The sequence below is a fragment of the Salvia splendens genome, chromosome 11, assembly GCF_004379255.2.
Source record: "Salvia splendens isolate huo1 chromosome 11, SspV2, whole genome shotgun sequence".
In the NCBI taxonomy this organism is placed as follows: domain Eukaryota; kingdom Viridiplantae; phylum Streptophyta; class Magnoliopsida; order Lamiales; family Lamiaceae; genus Salvia; species Salvia splendens.
The window spans coordinates 6496234-6516434 of NC_056042.1; the positions used below are offsets into that span (position 1 = coordinate 6496234).

Genomic DNA, 20201 nt, shown 5'->3' on the forward strand with positions numbered 1-20201 from the left:
AAATGTAGGCATTATTATTATTATTATTATTATTATTATTATTATTATTATTATTATATTCTAAAGCACAATCTTTTGGACGATTCATCTATCGAAAATGTACTCCATCACCCTAGATTTTCATTCCTCCTTTTCATTCAAGACTCCGAAACCCTAGTTCATCTGCCGATTCAATTTCTGCGATTCCGTCGAGTTTTATTTTCATACAAAGGTAATTAAATATAGTTATCCAATTTTCAATATTTTTCAGTGGTTTAGTGTCTTTCAAACACATTTCTTGGAACAAGTTCCATTTTTTATTTTTTTTACTTGAGTAAGAATTTAGTTTATTTGCAGTATTTTAAGGATTTTTTATTTAATTAATAATTTATTGTTTTCTCAGTAGTTTCTGGAAGAGTTTTGTTCGAGAATCTCCTCTAGCTCGCAACACCTCCTCCGCACCGCCGCCGCCAACTCCACCTTCTGAGTGTAGAACGATTTGATCTTGAGATTCTCTATCTCGTTCTCTACAAAGCCTCAATACATGGTGGTTTGTTTTTCTGTTAAGAAAGTGTTGAATTTGATGAGGGATTTGAATGGAGTATTGACATATTATTGAGGAGGGTGGAAATGTTAGAAATAATGGGAAGAAATTCACAAGCCGTGTACAGGCAGTACTCTAACTATTACAATCGAAAGGAAACTTGCAGCAAATAGAGGAATGAAAATTACAACGAAAATAAAGCAAACCAAATTTATAAGTCGAGTCGAGGAAAACCCTCTTTCCGCAAGACAAATTACGCCCCGGCTAGTGCTCACGGAATGACATATTGCCCCCAAAGATAAAACGACTTCCTCCTAACGTGTAGAAGCACCTCAAACCCGCTAGGCACCGGCGAACTTGATGGAGTTCCGAGAAACGAGCTATGCAATGCTCCTATATGTGAACTAGGATGTAGAGAGCTAGAGAAGAGAGAAGCTTGTTGTGATGTTCGTTGTGTATTCTACTCTCCCAAGCTCCACCTATTTATAGGATGGGGGAGGCCACCTCAAAGGTCTTGGCATTAAGGGACACCATAAACCAAAATGAGGTGAAAGGCCAAAGGACTTGGAAATGAAAGGCTAAAAGCCATTCCATTTCACACATTTCCAACAATCCCCCACATTGGTTAGAGCGTTGCAAGCTCAAACCAACACCAGACATAAATGCATGTATGCAGACTCTTTGCTCAATTCTCGAGAAACAATATTGCATTTGGAATAGTAGCTTGGGGCTTTGAACTTTCCATAGTCAACACTATCGGGCATACCGGCGGCCTGGTGGACGTGATGCCTTGAACCATTCCTCCTTGGTGTATACCGAGACAATAATATTGACACAATATTATTTACAAACTCATCAGTTCTCACGTTTGTGTCCTTTACTGGCCATGGAACACCACTTTGGATTCATAAGTGATTCACATGTTGAAGCGGCCCACACTTCTTCACTTACATAGGTGATTCTTTTCCAGGTATCCTGCAATACCCACCTCCTCGAGGTTTCTAAGAATCATTAAAAGTCAAAACTTAGCCTCTTACCACATGCAGGTTACAACACTCAATGTTTTCTAAAGAATGGGCGAAGATTGAAAATCTTCCGAGTGTTACAACTAGATTCATATAGCTTCGTTTTCCCATTGAACCAAGCCCATGGGATCTCCAATCGTATGGTTGGGTTACCACTATAATCATCTTTTAAGATGTGGTTTTCAGTCCCATTCCTTTTAGCAATTTATGCATTTGATCACGGTTTAAACCTTTTGTTAACGGATCCGCTAAGTTATCAACTGACCTTACATAGTCAACTGTGATAACACCACTTGTGATCAATTGCCTGACGGTATTATGTCACCGACGAATATGTCGAGACTTACCGTTGTATAAGCCACTATGTGCTCTCCCTATAGCTGCTTGGCTATCACAGTATATCACTACTGTCGGCACTGGCTTCTTCCAACATGGAATACATTCTAGGAAATTTCTGAGCCACTCGGCTTCTTCCCCTGCTTTATCCAATGCAATAAACTCAGATTCCATGGTGGAACGAGCAATACACGTCTGTTTCGTTGATTTCCACGAAACAGCACCACCCCCAACAATGAACACATAACCACTCGTCGAGAACGAGTCTTTTGAATCAGAGATCCAATTTGCATCACAATACCCTTCAAGTACTTGGGGATATCTTGTGTACTGCAGCTCAAAGTTAAGAGTATACTTCAAGTATCTCAAAACCCTACGCAGAGCTTTCCAATGTTCCTTGCTTGGGTTGCTCGTAAATCGGCTCAGCTTATTCACCGTACACGCAAGATCTGGTCGGGTGCAGTTTTGATAAACATCAAACTCCCTATGATCCTTGCATATTCTTCTTGAGCTACAGGCTCACCCGTGTGCTTACTCAAATGCACGTTGGGTTCCAATGGAGTCTTAGCTGGCTCACAATCGAATGAGTGAAATTTCTTTAGCACTTTCTCAATATAATGAGATTGTGTCAGAGCAATTCCCTCATGATTCCTTTTAATTTTGATTCCGAGAATCACATCAGCTAAACCCATATCTTTCATGTCGAAATTTCTCTTCAACATGTTTTTGGTTTCATTGATAATGGCACTATTGCTGCCCGTAATCAACATATCATCTACATAAAGACACACAATAACGAAACCGTTATCTGTGTTCTTAATGTAAACACACTTATCGCACTCATTGATAGTGAAACCATTTGCCAACATCACGTTGTCAAATTTTAAATGCCATTGTAATGGTGCTTGCTTCAACCCATATAATGACTTTACCAGTTTGCATACTTTACGCTCTTGCCCAGGCACAACAAACCCTTCGGGTTGTTCCATATATATTTCTTCTTCCAGATCACCATTCAGAAACGCAGTTTTCACATCCATTTGGTGAATCTCAAGATTGTGCAAAGCAGCAATCGCAAGAAGCACCCGAATGGAAGTTATTCTCGTAACAGGTGAATAGGTATCAAAAAAGTCATGCCCTTCTTTCTGCTTAAAGCCTTGGACAACTAGGCGAGCTTTGTACTTATCTATAGTACCATCGGGCTTATATTTCCTTTTCAGAATCCACTTGCACCCTAAAGTCTTACAGCCTTCAGGCAAGTCTACTAACACCCAGGTGTTATTTCTCATGATGGATTCAATCTCACTGTTGATAGCTTCTTGCCAACACGCTGCGTCTGGGCCAGACAAAGCTTCCGCCACTGACTTTGGTTCGTCATCCAACATAAAAGTTATGAAGTCGGGACCAAATGTCTTAGCAACTTTAACTCTTTTACCACGTCTTGGTTCAACATCTCAGGACTTGACCTCGTCCTTTTTGGAGGATTAGAACTAGTGGATTCATCCATCATTCTTTCACTAGAACGATCCTCTTGCCTCTTACAAGGGTAAACATTCTCAAAGAATATAGCATTCATTGACTCAATCGTTGTTCCTTCAGCCACGCCAGGCACAACTGACCTATGGACTAGGAAACGATATGCACTACTATTAAGTGCATGGCCAATAAAGATGCAATCGACTGTTTTAGGGCATATTGCAACTTGTTTCGGATGTGGCACTTCTACCTTCGCTAAACACCCTCACACTTTGAGGTATGAATACGAAAGTTTCTTCCCTTTCCACAACTCATAAGGAGTTACATCCCTATTTTTTAGTGGAATTTTGTTCAGGATATGATTCGCTGTTAACACAGCCTCCCCCCACATGTTCTGGGGTAATCCTGAATTAATCAACAAAGCATTCATCATCTCTTTTAGTGTTCGATTTTTGCGTTCAGCAACACCATTTGATTGAGGAGAATATGGAGCTGTGGTTTGGTGAATTATACCACTTGCATGACATAATTCTGCAAACGGAGCTACATACTCACCACCTCTATCACTTCGAACACACTTAATTCGACAATTAAGTTGATTTTCGGCTTCATTTTTGAAGTCTTTAAACGCTTCAATTGCCTCATCTTTACTTCTTAATAAGTAAAGGTAACAATACCTTGTGCAATCATCTATAAATGTGATGAAGTACTTTTTACCACCTCTTGTTTGCACAAATTTCAAATCACATACGTTTGTATGGATCAATTCAAGAGGTTTTGTGCTTCGCTCTACCGAATGGAACGGCAGTTTATCCATTTTGGCTTCAACACACACTTCACATCTTTCTTGTGAGTTAAACTTATCTACTTTTAGTAAATTAAGATTTACTAATCTTTTTATAGCATTTAGATTTACATGTCCCAATCTATTGTGCCATAAGTCAGAGCTTTCAAGCAAATAAGAGGATGTGTCATTTTCCTTATTGCTTATTCCTTTTCCACGGTGAATGACCGTAACATTCAGCTCAAAAAGCCCATTCACTAGGTGACCTTCACCTATGAACTTTTCATACTTGGTCAATATAACATTTTCACACTCAAATTCTAGTGAAAATCCATGATTTACTAGAAGTGAGCCTGACACCAAATTATTTCGGATGTCTGGGACATGCAGTACATCCCTAAGGGTAAGAACTTTTCCAGATCCTAATTTTAGGAACACATTACCCACACCAACCACCTTAGAAGAGGCTTGGTTTCCCATACGTACTTTTCTACCTCCAACAGATTTATAGGTAGAAAAAACGCTTCTTTCGGAGCACACATGACATGTGGCACCTGTATCAACAAACCATTCATTTGGATTGTTACCATGGTTCACATCGGAGACCATTGCGATCACCTCGTGATCTTTGTTGTTTATAACAACACGTTCAAATAATTTGCACAATATTGTCTCCAACAATAAGTACACAATTATATTGAACCATATGTGCATTGGTATATTCAACAACCCATGCATCCCAATTATTACTACCAAGTCAAAATTGGTCTTGCTTGTCAACTAACAAACGATAAACACAATTCTCAAGAGAATAGATCTCAAGGAATTAACCATTTCGTAGCTCATGAACATTGGTACTGTTCGTTTCTTCATTCCAGCTTTGGTGCTCTTGTTTCCTCCAACTTCAATTGGTATAATCCTGTCTTAGAAGAGTACACTAATTTGTCTTGCGATTGTTAGAAATAATGGGAAGAAATTCCCAAGCCGTGTACATGCGGTACTCTAACTATTACAATCGAAAGGAAACTTGCAGCAAATAGAGGAATGAAAATTACAACGAAAATAAAGCAAACCAAATTTATAAGTCGAGTCGAGGAAAGCCCTCTTTCCGCAAGACAAATTACGCCCCGGCTAGTGCTCACGGAATGACGTATTGCCCCCAAAGATAAAACGACTTCCTCCTAACGTGTAGAAGCACCTCAAACCCGCTAGGCACCGGCGAACTTGATGGAGTTCCGAGAAACGAGCTATGCAATGCTCTTATATGTGAACTAGGATGTAGAGAGCTAGAGAAGAGAGAAGCTTGTTGTGATGTTCGTTGTGTATCCTGGAGAAAATAGCCATTGAACTTGCCAATTTCGTCGTTGGCTCGGCCGATGCAGTTGCGCACCATACTCTCGTTGCGCTCGATCGTTCCCGGCGGCCGGTTTGCATTGTACCGGCGAGATACGCGCCACCAAAAGTGATCGCCCGATTGGTTCGTGCCAACCGCCGCATCTTCGGAGATTTCGAAGTACGCCTTGAACAATTTATCCATCTCCGCCGGCGTGTACGGTGTGCGGACACCGCTGCCGCGAGTAGGAGCTTGCGGAGGTTGGGAGGGGGCGGTCGGCCTAGGCTCCGGTGTCCACCCGTATCGTCCTTCGGAGGCACCTTGGTCGTCGATTGGGTATGGACGGTAGCCACCCGGAACGGCCGAATCTTGGGTTTGAGGAGGGGCCGAATATTCCGTTTTCGGACTAGGAAACGGTTGTGAACCGAACCATTCGGGGTTCCAACCGTGGGAGCCCGTAGGGTTATCGCCTTGGCCGGACATAGTGATGTTGTAGGGTATGAGGGAATGAAGATGAAAATGGATATGAGAGATTGAAGATGAGAATGGAGATGAGAGAATGATGAAGAGAATTGTGTAGTTTGATGTGAATTTTTGGGAGTGAAATTGAGGGTATTTATAGATGAAAGTGTGTATTTTTGGGGTAAAAAAAATTTTAAAAAAATTAAAAAGTGGAAAAAAACGGTTATAAACGGATATAATTTTTTTGGGAAGTGGAATTTTTTTTATCAGTTTTTTTAATTAAAAACCGATTTTTTTAATTAAAAACCGATTTTTTTAAAAAAAAAAATTATTTAAACCCAACGGCTATGCCGTTGACGAATGAGGGCGCGCCACGTTAGCTGCTCGCTGGCACGGCGCTGCTCGATATCGAGCAGCGCCGTGCCAGCGGCGCGAGCGCAGCGGTGGCGGGTGGCGTCCGTGCTAGCAGCGCGGACGGAGGTGGCGAGCAGCGCCACCGTTGCGGATGCTCTTAATACATGAATCTCATAAACTTGAATGGAGGCCATGTCTATTCAGAGAGCTACAAATTTTCAAACATTTATGCATAATCTGTATGACTATCAATTACAATTTGTGTTCTGATTCATTACATCTTGCATGTGTTGTAACCACTTCATTTTTTAAAGTACTTCTCTTATAATTTAATAAAAATTTACCTTTAGATAAGAAAAGGCCCTCCAACTTAACTTTTAGTTAATTTTGGCCAACTTGTACTGCCTGAGGGCCTAAGCGTTCTCAAAAAGAAAAGAAAAGGAAATCAAAATTGTTTTAAAAAATTATAACAACTATCTAATGTCTAATGTGATGAGGCCACCAATAAATTTCCTTTTCCCATATTATTAAGTAAAGTCGTTGGGTATTTTCTCTCTTTTTTTAGAGTAAAGTGGTTCATATTTGGAAAATATAAAAGGAAACTATTGACTTCGAACTATCTAAGCAAGAGGTTGATGTTCCATGCATGACCAAAGTAATTAATAATTGTTGTAACTTTATTATTGTAAGAATACTTTTTATCTATACTTTATAGGACAAATATTAGCCTACCAACTTTGAATTAAAATTTGTTGAGTTGCTTTGACAAAACCTACATATTGCCTTGAATCTACTCCGAAATTTCCGTACAAACAAACTTTATCATCATTAATCAGCACCATTCACCTATGCTATAATTCATCATTTCAGCCTTCATAGTTCATAACTCATAAGTGCGTGTTTTCTTCAACATTATGTTAGTAGAAGCCAAATAATTTTTTTTATCAAATTCTTATCCAACATATTCAGAAAACACTCGGTTTTTAGGTTAGATCATGGCAGCCTATGCAGCCTTGGTTTCTGTAATGAATATCATAGATGCCATAGAACACCATCATTCCCCACCCATCTCTCTCAAAATTCAATCTCTCACTAAAAGTGTGATCTTCCTGCTAGAATTTCTCAAAGCTTACAAGTCCCCTTTTTCTGACAGCGACGAAGCAGATCCACTGGAGATGAGTATCGCGGATGCAGCTTATGCGGCTGAAGATGTTATCGAGTCTCGTATTGCAGACAAGATTCAGCTCAGAAGATACGAAGCAACCAAAAGCAGACGCTTCTTCAATTGCTTTCGGTGTCACAAGGATCCAATCAAGTTGTATCAAGATATACAAAATGTAATAGAAGAAATGGATCGGATCAAGATGGTGGTGCTCCTTCCGTGACCAACGGCATACATTCATCTCCTCTTCCACCGGGAAGAATAGCTGTGGCAAGATTGTGATCTCTGATCATGTCTTATATGGGATCATGGAAAAGCTCGTTGGAATGGGTGGGATAGGTAAGACAGCTCTCGCTCAAACTATTTATTCAGAACAAGTTATTAAGGAGCGTTGATATTTGTGCTTGGGCTACTATTTCTGAACATTACAATACAAGAGAAATTCTATATGAAATTGTTTGTCAAGCCACTAACAAAGACAAGGAAAAAATAAGTGAAAGGAGTGAAGAAGAGTTAGGCTTAGAACTATACCAGTATTTGTCGGGTAGAAGGTTTCTAATCGTAATGGATGATATGTGGGATATTGAGACTTGGAATGAAATACTACAACATTTCTTTCCTAACAATGGAAATTGTAGTCGAATAATGGTGACGACAAGACAATCGCAATTGAGTTCCCAATTAAACAATCGTTATAGTCATTCAATGGAATTTCTGGACGAGGCTAATAGTTGGGTCCTATTCTCCAAAAATGTGTTCGGAGAGGAACCTTTTCCACTTGAACTGAAGAAGGTTGGAAAAGAAATTATAAACAATTGTAGAGGACTTCCTCTATCAATTGTTGTAATAGGAGGTATTTTGAAAAATATGGAACACACAAAAAAAGGTTGGGGATGAATAAGGAATAACTTAACTTCAATAGTAAATTTAGACAATGATAAGCATTGTCTGAGATTGTTGAAAATAAGTTACAATCATTTGGCCGTCCACTTAAAGCCATGTTTCTTATATATGGGTGTGTTTGAGGAAGATGATGCAACTAGAGTTTCAACGCTCTGAAGGATTTCTTAAGCCAATAGATGCAAAAAGTGTGGAAACAATTGGGAAAGAGTTCATAAAGGACTTAGTCGATAGAAACCTTGTTCTAGCTGATGAGTTGGGGTCTACAGGAAACATAAAACAAGTCAAGGTTCATGATTTGCTAAGAAATTGGGGATGACTTATTCAGGGAGCAAGGGAATTGTCTGAGCAATATTAAATGTCTGGGCAAATTAGAATCCCCCCATATCTCATGTTTGTATGATTTTAGAGGGAATTTGTCTTTATATGAGGTCCTCACTCCTCACATTTCCCCAAACCCTCCAGAGCTTGACTCTGATGATGGAAAATGACTTGGAATGGGAAATGATATAGGTTCGTTGCGCCTTCTTGAGAAGTTCAACTTATCACTTGGTTGCTTTGGAACAGGCAAGTGGGAAATATTTGAAGGCCAGCAATTCCCTTGTCTCAAATACTTGGGAATTAATTGGTGTCCTAGCTTGAAACACTGGACTACAGAAGCGAGTTCCATCTTTCCACGTCTTGAGAAGCTTCATCTTTTTCGTTTGGAAGGGTTGCCATCAGAAATTGGATACATACCATACCGACACTCCAAAATATATTGATGGTTCATTGCTGCGAATCAGTGGTGACAAGTGCAAAAGAGATAGTAGAGGAACAAATGGATTTACAAGGGGATGATCTTCCCTTTCAAGTTCAGGTTCGACTTCCACTTGATAAGAATGAAGCAATGGATACAGAGGGGGAGACAATGAAAAGTCCTTACTCAGGGTTGTTTTTCTAAATAATGTGGTTCCAAGGTTTGTCCCTCTGTGGCTTTGTTTGCAAAGCGATTGCAGAAGTTTCAAACCGAGTCTCAACACAAGTGTTTTGTGTATTTGGTTGTTATTTTAACTATGGCGCGTGGTGTACGTACTGTGTCTTGTGTATTTGGTGTTTCTAATACTTTGTCGAGTCTAATAAAATTATTTTCTTAGGTTTTGTTTGTGGATTCTATAATTGACAAGTGGTACTTAAGGCCTAGAGAAAGCAAGTCCCTTCAACGAGTCTTAATAAAATGGCAATAAATGTAAGATCTTATAGCTATATACAATGAGGTGAAATAACCTCACCGTCAGCCCTACTGCTGCTCAATCTGCAGAGACTTCACAACCTAAAAATCTTTATAGAGTTCACTTGCATTTTCGTCCTCGTCCATCACTAATCATCAGCGGCAACTTTTGCACCACCCATGTTTGTCAAGTGTCAATCCTTCAATTTTGATGTACTACATATTTAAAATATTTTTATTTCAAGCCATCTTATATAAATATTCTTACAAATATACCTAGAGGGTCATGTTAGGTTGCTAACTATCTTCAAATTCCATTATATAGACCGATTGAACGTCTCTAATTCCAATTGTTCATTTGGCCTAAACACAAATTTCGAACTTTTAATAGAACATCTTCATTGGTATACCAAGGCTATCTAAATGTATGATTTCTAAGTCCTAGCTAATTCATTCCTTTGCATGTATTAGTATTACTCCCTCCGTCCAATAATACAAGGCCACGTTTGACCGGACACAAGTTTTAAGAAATATAATAGAAAGTAGATTGAAAAGTGGAAGGTGAATACTACTTTTATATAGCCTTAGTTTTATAATAAAATGAGTGAGACAAAATTAGTGGAATGTGAGATCTATCAAAAAAAATAGTAAAAACAAATGAGAAATTTATGATGCGAAGGAAGTACATATTATTTAGAAAAATAAGCTGGTTGGGGAACTCATTTACTTGTAAAATTATTAAAATATAGGTTGAGTGTGTATTCCTTCCAGATTGTACCAACTAAATTTTATTTGTTTTGACAAAAAACAACACACTTTTAAAATTATTCAATCTTCTACTAAACTCTCTTATATCAGTTTAACCCTTTTAGTAAGTACTCCCTCCGTTTCATAGTAATAGAAGCATTTCATTTTGAGCACTCGTTTTAGAAAAATGATAATAAATGGTTAGAGCAGAGAAATAGTAAAATAAGATAGAGAATATGATAAATAATACTCTTCTCTATATTATTTTCTATCCTACTTTACGCTTTCTCTACTTTAACCATTTATTATTATTTTTTTAAAACGGGTGCTCAAAATGAAATGCCTCACGGAGCAGAGGGAGTACTATTTTTCAATCTTCTTGCCAAAAGAGGGAGGAGTACTACATACTTGCTGGTTAAATTAAATTGGATATTTGGAATAAGAAATTTGTCTCGATGGCTAGAACTGTAAAGCTGCAAAACCCTATATACATCCAATTTGCAGTATCTTTATAAGTTTCGGTAATGATTGCAAAGTCCCTATAATATAAAGTATAAACTCTACCTCATTTTTATAGCAATAATTGTCTAATATACAGAGCCTACATGAACAAACAACCTTAACCGGTTCTTAAACTAACAGTACGCCTCCTCAAGAAAATACTTTGCAATATCATCACAATTATACAGGTACAAAATTAGGCAATTATTATACCAGCCAAAACATCGCTCTTACCCCGCGCAAAAATGGTATAAACTAATCGAATGGCATCGAGCCACCCATCCAAAGATTCCCAAGATTCAGCAACCTGCAGCGAGCGGCAAACAAAATGACATCAAAAAGCAGAAGAAGAGAGCAGGAGGTTGATTTTTGAAAAAACGAAGAAATGCTTGGTTAGCATAAGCATCTTACCAGGTAAACAGGTCCGTGGATTGTGTCAATGCACAGGCCCGCGCCAGGTGGTAGTGTAAGATCAGCACACGCTGATACAGAAACAATATCTGCAACATAGATTCTGATGACTGGTTTACTGGTGGGCGAATCCACTGATCTCGATGAAAGGCTTAGAGATGAATATCTATCTTCAGCTTTGCTAATCTGCACGAAAATGTTTTTTTAGGTTTCATTTGAAAAAGTAGCATTGTGATGCAGACAAGGATAGCATAAAAAAGAATAGATAGTGTGATGAAGAACCTCATGGCAATTTTCAGCAGACAAGTAACCATGGTAAGGAGTCGATAAGTAAATTTTCAAAATTTGGGTCATTTTTTAAGTAAATGGTCATGAAGGGTGAAAAGACCACCAGCAAAACAAGGTTATCTGAAATATGAACATAGTACGCTTCAGATGATTCGATTACTGCTACATAAGGGCACTTTGTATTCTTAATTTGCTTAATATCAAAGGTTCGAGATGAATATCCTTGTTCCCAAAGAGAGAATTTGATGCTTGCTCTATATGTTTCAGACAAAGTATGACAATGACAATCCTTCTTTTTTAAGCATAAGCAAAGACTTTTCCTACCTGTTGAAGCCCTTCATGATTTAGCACAAATTGAGTAATTTTCCAATCACTGTGAGGTGCAACTGGGTTCCCAACGGGCGGTGCTGTCAGATATCCAACCTTTAGATATGGCAATGGAAGCTGAGAAAATACAAATTTGTTCAGACGTATTAATTGGACAAAGGATGTCTCAAAGTATAACTAGCTCCAAGAAGATAAATAGAAGTGCAAAGTATCTACTGCTGCCAGAACAAGGAGAAGGTTTGGCAAATATGAACAGATGAATAGGACATTACAAAGAAAAATTGGGGAAAATAAAATGCTCTATCCAAACTAGAATTCCTTTAAACTTTGAAGATTGACTCTTTCTACAATATGTGAGAAGTTAAATAGTTTCACTGGTAACTTGTAAATATTATCGTTCTTTAATGTCTTGCATTTATGCCTCTATACAATTCATGCCTTTCATAAAGAACGGAATATTAATTTGCAATTTAAGGCCCTAGGAAATTGTGAAAAGAAGTGATGGAAGGTCTGGGAGGGGATGAGTCGGAATGACGAAACCGGGGAAGGGGGAGTAGATTAGAGAACTGTTCATATTTAGCTCTTTATATCCAAGGCAGGTTGTAGATATAGTATTGCTGAAGTAGTTGCTATCAGAGCTTGTTGTGTCATTGTTAGATATTTGGCCCACCCCTGTGGCCATGGGGAGTTGGAAGTATTTTATAAATTGCATTCTTTCAAGGTCAAATGTCAATTTTTCAAATTTCAAGCTTATTTATCATCCAAGCTCAGTTTTTAAGTATAGCCATGATAAGTGGAATGGGTGAGGGGGTTCTAGTCTAGAGAATGTTCTCCAATCTCTGAACAAACATAAGTGTGATTTATCATACAACAATCAATTCGGCCAAATTAAATACGTAAATTAAGTTAGAGATCAGTCATCTTCATGCGTATGAGGGTGCAAGATAAACAAACTGTTGGTATAACATTTTTAGAGAACCTCCATATAAGTTCACATTCTCTAGACAAGGCATGAAGCACAAGTATAATGTCAAAGAAATGAATACTCACCATAGACCGCACAAGCTTTAAAGCACTAGTGTAAACCTGAACCATAACAATAAAACAAATGAGGTTGCCTCTCAACACTTCGATTTCAGATAACACTAGAAGAATTTTTAGCAAAACAGAAAATGGAAGATTTAACAAGTCGGGGAAAGGAAAATATCCAAAAACCAAATATTGAACCGATCCAAATTCCAAACCAAAATTTGAAATTTGGTTCAGTTTTTTGGGTTTGGATTTTTAAAAACCGAACAAAACCGAATCACATATATATAATTGGTTTTTTGGGTTCAAATGACCTAACAGAAAACCGAATACTAACCCCCTAGTTATAAGAATGTATAGTAGTATATGATAACATGACACAAAATAATAGCAGAGCAGCAACATAATTGCAAAATCAGGATTTTACTTCAAAGTGATAATAAATTATACAATCGCAGATGTCGAAGTGGCCTATGATCTACCCCATTCATTAAACAAAGGCAGAGACTATATTTACCTCACACATATAACAGAAGACTTTGCCTATAAAAAAACATTAATTATCATTTACTGAAATAACCTTGTTAATGAATGTTGGTTTCGATTGTTATAGAGTTTCTGTCATTTATTGCAAGGGAAATAATAGGAAGAATGGGAATTTTATTTACAATACCAGGTAAAAAAAATTAAGCGGTGCAAAACTTTCAGGTTGTCTGTCTCAGTGATGTAGGATAAGTCACTCTAGAGTAATTCATAAAATATGAAAAACAAGAGTATGATGTAACAGGGTGATATAAAGAATAATAGATAATGATCAAACACAGTGTGCTTACTGAGTAATTAGGCTTCAATGCATGTGCAGCTGCAATATAAATTGCAGATTGGCTGTATAATTCATCAGGTAACACCTCCTTTGCAGTCACATGTCCCCCAGTTCTCGATATGTCCTCTGCTAAGCCATACTGCAAATTTTGGCTTAATAAGACCAATGCATGGCATCCTTTTTCTAATTCCCAGTTCTTATTTATGCTAGAGTGCCAAAATTCATCTTCTACAGTTATATACCAATAAATTATCAAAGAGCAAGACAAGTGTCAAACTAACCAGTACAGTTCCAAGATTGTAAATTGCCCTATGGAAATCAAACTGCAACTGTATTGCCGCACGAAACTGCAGACAAATAAGGGTGTTAGATGATCAGACTAGAAATAATTTATAAACATAGGCTCAGTTAAATGTCCAAAGCCTTTAATGAGAACTATGACTCTCATACCTTGCCTATAGCAGTTTTGACTATTGTCTGTTTCTCACGAGCAGGAACAATTCCACTGAGCTCCTGAAACATAAATTTGAGCACAAGAACAAAGAATGTAAGTCTCTACATGGTACATGGATAAAGGGGAGTGCTAAACTTATCATCTTATTACAAGATTAATTTGAAAGGAAACAATGGCTTCTATAGATGAGATACTATGAAACACACCTGTAGAGCAAGTCCCCAATTGTTAAGTGCCTGCAAATTCATGTTAAAACTAGTAAATATCAAGAAAAGAACAAGATAGCAGTAGGGATCTCAAGACAAGGAAGAAATTGAAAAATATTTTCAAGAGAACATCAATGAACATTGCTCTGCTCAGCAGCTGATGCACAATTGAGATACGGAATCAGCAGCTGATGCACAATTGTGATACAAAGGGGGCTATTCACTTTTTCAGAGATAGCAAATATCTACCTGAGGACTGTTCCAGTTGAGTTGGACAGCCTTTTCATAATTCTTTGTAGCCTGCAAAAAATAGAACAGTAAGGAACAAAGTTATTATACAATACATTTAACAATATCATGGAAGTCATGGCATGTGCTTAAGCAAGTTACAGGAATTACACAGGAAATCTAAATATTAAGAAGTCATACGCCAAAGCCAAACATATTAAATCCGGGAACATTTGACTAGATAGGATTAGTCATCTTTCAGAAAAAGAGTAAACTATATAAAGATGAACAAATACCACATCAACATATAAGAAATCAGAATTTTCTACAAAAAGTTCAATTCGATTATTCGATATTTAACTTCACACCTTCCACTGGGCAAGATACATTAACATACACTGTAAAGTGTGTTATCGGAATCTGTCATTGTAGATTAAGAATGAGTGTGACTGCTGATGTTGACATAGTTAACACACTTGTGGATCAACAGAGCACCACCACTTATAAATTTGTGCAATACTATGAAAAATCTGTTAAAAGATCAATTTACCAAACTAATATAAACAGAGTCTAAAATGGGAAAAAATAATGTTTCTTCCTCTTCCTCTTTTACTTATACATTTTTTCTTAAGTTTGCCAACTTGATTCAATTAATATAATGCTTCAACTGATAGACTTACAGGACCAAAGGGTTCGATGTCACCAGCTCTAGTTCACAAAAAATAAAAGGTTGCTAGAAGTGAACAAAAAGAATGGACAAAGTAATTGAGCAAGATACTACAATAAACACAAGGATTCATCTCATAAAATAGAAGGAATGCCAATAGAACAAACCTGTTTCCAGAACTCCTCAGCTTCCTTTGTCCGACCACGCATTTTAGCCCGGTCAGATATTGCTATAGCCCAATTATAGTAAGCCTGGCAAAGGAAGAAAAATCTCACATATCTCCATTTAAATAATAGAAACTATTTAAGTGTTAAAAAGTGAATATATGTAAAAGCAATAATTTGTGTCACTATTTACAATCTAGTAAAGAAACTATTAATTTGTTAAGTTTTCATTGAATTAATATATCTTCAAAAGCATCATGCATTAATGAGTTTTTCCTAACTACTTGCAATCTCAATCTCATAAAGAAACTATAAATCAGTTTTCATTGAACTAATATATCTTCAAGAGCCAAGAGGATAAGGCATTAATGAATTTTTCTAATTAAATACACATTATCCATGTAAAAGTGAAAAACAAGCAAGCATTCATATTACTGCAAGATACTCGTACACTCACGATGAAACATATACATGCATGCATAATAAGGGATTTGAGCAGTAATAAGGCAATTTTTTTTAACATCAAAAGCATCAGGGTACTGTTTCCCAATTCCCATTATATTTAAAAGTTACAAATTAGAGTATACTTATACCAAAAAATAACACAGTGTAGCAGTGGCACATACATCGTTAAGAGTGGGACAAAGGCGTGTAGCCTCTTCATACTTTTTACACGCTTCTTCAAGCAAAGCATCCTTGGAAGGAGAACTGGATTCTGGACTTACATTATCTGCACTTTCCTGCATCAACAGTGCAAATTTCAGAGAACTTTACAGCGTTCAAGAAAAATGCAACTTCAAGGCAGTAATTTCTATGTAACCCCATTGAACTACATCCGTTACTGATAACAGTAACTTGAGTATTCAAAAGCCATGTAAAGCACAACATATTCACCTTTAACTTTTAAAGTCATCCAAAACTTTCACAGCTCACTAACTAGCTTCGGGAGAAAACCTCAAGTTACCGAAGTAAAGTTCAAAATGCAAGGAAAATAGTGAAATACATTTATAAAATCTAATTCACATTCTACCACTCAGACCTGAAGAACCAGGGCCCAATTGTACAATGCATCATAATCATCCGGATTCCTTTCTAAAGCAGTTGCATATCTGCAAATCAATGCAAGAAGATGTGATTAACTAATGCGAAGCTTCGGCACGGTAGAAAGCATAAGAAAACAGCAGTTAAAACTATTATGAGTTCAGTCTGATTAATTTTTTAATGCATAAGAATGAGTCTAAACAGCTTCTAGTCATTATCACTCAAAAAGTTTCCACCAGGATTTAATATTCATATGTATGTCACTGAAGTAACACAGCCAGTGGAAAGAAGAGGCACAATAATAAAGCCCTATTTTGGATAGCGAAAATGGCACTTAAACAAGAAAATGCACATGGTGAACTGTGGCATGATAAATTACAATAACCCTAACAAAAACAGAAATAAAATGTACAAATATATGTTGCAGTTTCATCATATATACGCTGAAGGTAAGATTTTTACCTCCTGGCAGCAAATGTAAGAATCCTTTGTCGAGATCTACCTTCCTCATCAAGACCTGTGACGCTATTAATCAACTCCATAGCAGCATTGTTCTGCTCGATATGCAGTTCTGAGTTTTGTTGGCTGAAATATCATCAAAAATCCAACCAAAAGTTTTAATCTATCAGAACAGATTGAAATAATAAAACAATGTTAGAGCAATTACGTTCCTTCGCCTTAAACATAACTGGATACTTAACAAAGCCTAATGAACCGCACTGCCAATGCTTTAACAAATTTAATTATTCATAACTTGAAAAGTTTGCACAGTTCTAGCCAACTCTAGTATGGTTGGATTTAATTTGTAATGAAGATTTAGATATTTAAAAAAGAGATTGTGTTCCAAATCGTGTTACATAACACTGCTTCCAATGATTATTCTTGCACAAGTGTCAGTATTACACTATCCATACAATTGAACATCAGTTGCCCACATTTTATTTGGGTTTCAGAACTTAATCATGTCCGTGTTGCTCAACTTTGACCTGTCTATGAAAAAAAATAAGCATTTCATTAGTTGTGAGGGATTCTAACTTTTATATTCGGACACTTGAGCACTACAATTGTGCGAGTTTCCACTAATTTCAAATTCAAATCATCACTTAAAAATACACCAAAAGATTTCAGAACTTAATCATGTTCGTGTTGCTCAACTTTGACCTCTCTAGGAACATAAATAAGTAGTTGTGAGGGATTCCAACTTTTATGTACGGCCACTTGTGCACTAATACATCGTTCGATTTCCACAAATTTAAATCACTTAAAAATACACCAAAAGATTTCAGAATATGACTGCCTACAACATCAGTTCAAAGAGATCTAAGCACAGACAAATGCAGCACTCATCAGATTCCCACTAAACAAGCATCAACTATCATTGCATCATAAATTTATGAAACTGGCCTAGATCCAGTATCTGACCACATTACAATCAGTTGCACATAATTAAGATTTAAAATAAACAAGAAAAATATATCATTCCTAGAGCATTAACAGTGCAATTGACTAACCTGTGAGGAGTACCAGACTCTCTGCCATCGTTGACACTCGCGTCTCCATTTTTCAATTCATTGAGCAGCTCTCTCATAGTAAATGTCCGATTCCCTTCGCGTGAATCCGCATCACTTAATTCGCTGGAGATTTCTCCTTCCGGCGCAGAATTCGAAACCTCGGAATTCTCCGGCTGCAATTCTCTCGATCTCTCGGAATCAGGTGGATGTCCATCAGTGTCGCTGGGATCAGGCTTCTGGAGATCTGGAGCGTCGGTCGGCGGCGCGGCAGCTGAAGGTTCGGGTTCGGGTGATCCGTTTTGTAATTCGGAGTGGTCGGGATTGGTAGACATAGTGGCAGTAAAGATTGGGATTTGGAAACTGAACGGAGATCTCTCTCCGTCTCTATCTCTATGCAACTATGCAAATGCAACGACTAATTTTAGTGAAATTCTCTTCAGTCTAGTGGCAGTAAAGATTACAAAGGTATCCATTTCTTTCTTTCAAAAGTTTAGTTACCAAATATTATGGGCCCAGTCCTTAGACATGGCCTCTTAACAGCCCATTTCTCTCAACGTTTTATTAGGTAAGTACTAAGTAGTAGTAACTCATTAACGTTTTATTGCTTCCTAAAAAATTCTCAATCTAAAGATAATTATTAGTAATAGTTTATGCTCATTTTCCAAATACCTTCTTTATGCCCAAAAAATATTCCAATGCCTTATGTTTGATTCCCTTGTCATTTTGTGTATCCACATTTTTTTGGATACAAATTCTAAGTACATTTTTGTGATAATACTAGTCATTAGACATTTTTTTACTAAAGTTGAAAATATTTAGGACAAAAGGTGATATTTGCTTCTCTATATAAAGTCATGAAAATCATGTTATTACAAAGTTACTTTTACTTATTTAATTATTGTTTATGTGCTATTACACAGAACATCTAATACTCACAAAAATAGTATACTACAATGATGAACTCAAACGACTCAAATGCACTACCATCGTCGTCCAACACAGTCCTACCGCCCTATGATCTTGTTTGCTATATTTTTTAAGATGTGGATACAATACAACGTAATTGACTCTACACAAAAAAATAGCACAACCTCTAAATTCAAGTAGATACTAATTGAGGGGAAAATGGTTTTTGGTAAATTGTACATGCGCAATTAAACATTTGTTTGCTCTGATTAATGGAATCGACGTGCGATTATTTTGGTATTATTATTCAGGAGAATAATTGATTCTAGTAATCTCAATTGGTTCCAATTATCTTATATTACTAGAATCGATTTGCAATTCCCCAAAATAATAATACCAAAATAATCGCACATTTATCCCAATAGTCTGAGTAAACAAATGTATGATTTTGCATCAGATTACTGGAATCGATGTACGATTTCCCCAAGACATTTACCCCATTAATAAATCACAACACCAAAAATTGTGTTGTTAACCTAAATCATAGAGTATATGATTTTCAAAAATTTATTTTCGTATTTATGGGGCCGAATTTTCAAAATTTCCAAAATATATCACAACTCCACAATCTTTGGTGGCTAGAGGCAGCATTAACCTGGTGTGCATTAACCTGGTGATTGTTGCAGTGAAAGCATTGATCCGAGCTGTGAGTGAGTAGGAGGTTTCAAAACGACAAATGCCTTTTGGGAATGAAGTAAATATATTCGGATATGATGAAGGACCTGTTGGATATATTAATCCAAAAACCCAACGTATGAGCATGGCAGCAGTATCCCTAGAATCAGGAATCTAGATTTACCACTCCAAAAGCTTAGAAACCTCGACCTGTTCGTTATATGATCAGCCAAGAACCTCGATATGGTTGAATGGTATAAGACATACTCAAAATGTTTGTATAACTTCTAACCATGTGAAAACCTCTACAAAGAGAGTCCAACTCACAAAGAAAGAGTAGATTTTTATTTTATCATCAAAATTGTCTTTAAATGACATGCTTACAACCTTATCGATAGGCTAGAACTCTAAGAGCCTAACATTATTAGCACCACTTAAGCTATTAAAATTACTCATAATAAGTAAAAAAATAACTCTTAAACTATTGGTGTGACTCTAGGACACCTAAAGTCACTAATTTAACACATAAAGTAACTTAAAAAGACTCTTCATTTTGGCTGATCCAAGATGCACGAATAACATATCTTCTCTCTTCAATTTGAGTCTCTAAAATGTGATATGTTATGGGTCCATCTTCATGCATAGATTAGCCCCCCAA

General features: G+C 37.0%; 1 protein-coding gene and 1 long non-coding RNA gene across 2 annotated transcripts; one reads left to right on the plus strand and one right to left on the minus strand.

Moving 5' to 3' along the window:
• Positions 1–7123: 7123 nt before the first annotated feature.
• LOC121753961 lies at positions 7124–9495 on the plus strand. The gene is made up of 2 exons (XR_006040525.1): positions 7124–7186; positions 7447–9495. It is a non-coding gene; the product is annotated as an uncharacterized LOC121753961 (long non-coding RNA).
• A 1364-nt stretch (positions 9496–10859) lies between these two features.
• On the minus strand, positions 10860–18415 carry LOC121754231 (protein HLB1-like). Its single transcript, XM_042149605.1, has 14 exons — positions 17963–18415; positions 16914–17036; positions 16450–16519; positions 16037–16150; positions 15414–15497; positions 14601–14651; positions 14352–14381; positions 14142–14204; positions 13973–14038; positions 13702–13830; positions 12890–12925; positions 11837–11956; positions 11225–11410; positions 10860–11120 (listed from the first exon to the last, which is right to left on the minus strand). Exons 1-14 carry the CDS (start codon positions 18292–18294, stop codon positions 11010–11012), a joined length of 1515 nt encoding a protein of 504 aa, XP_042005539.1. The 5' UTR covers positions 18295–18415; the 3' UTR covers positions 10860–11009.
• Positions 18416–20201: the final 1786 nt, after the last annotated feature.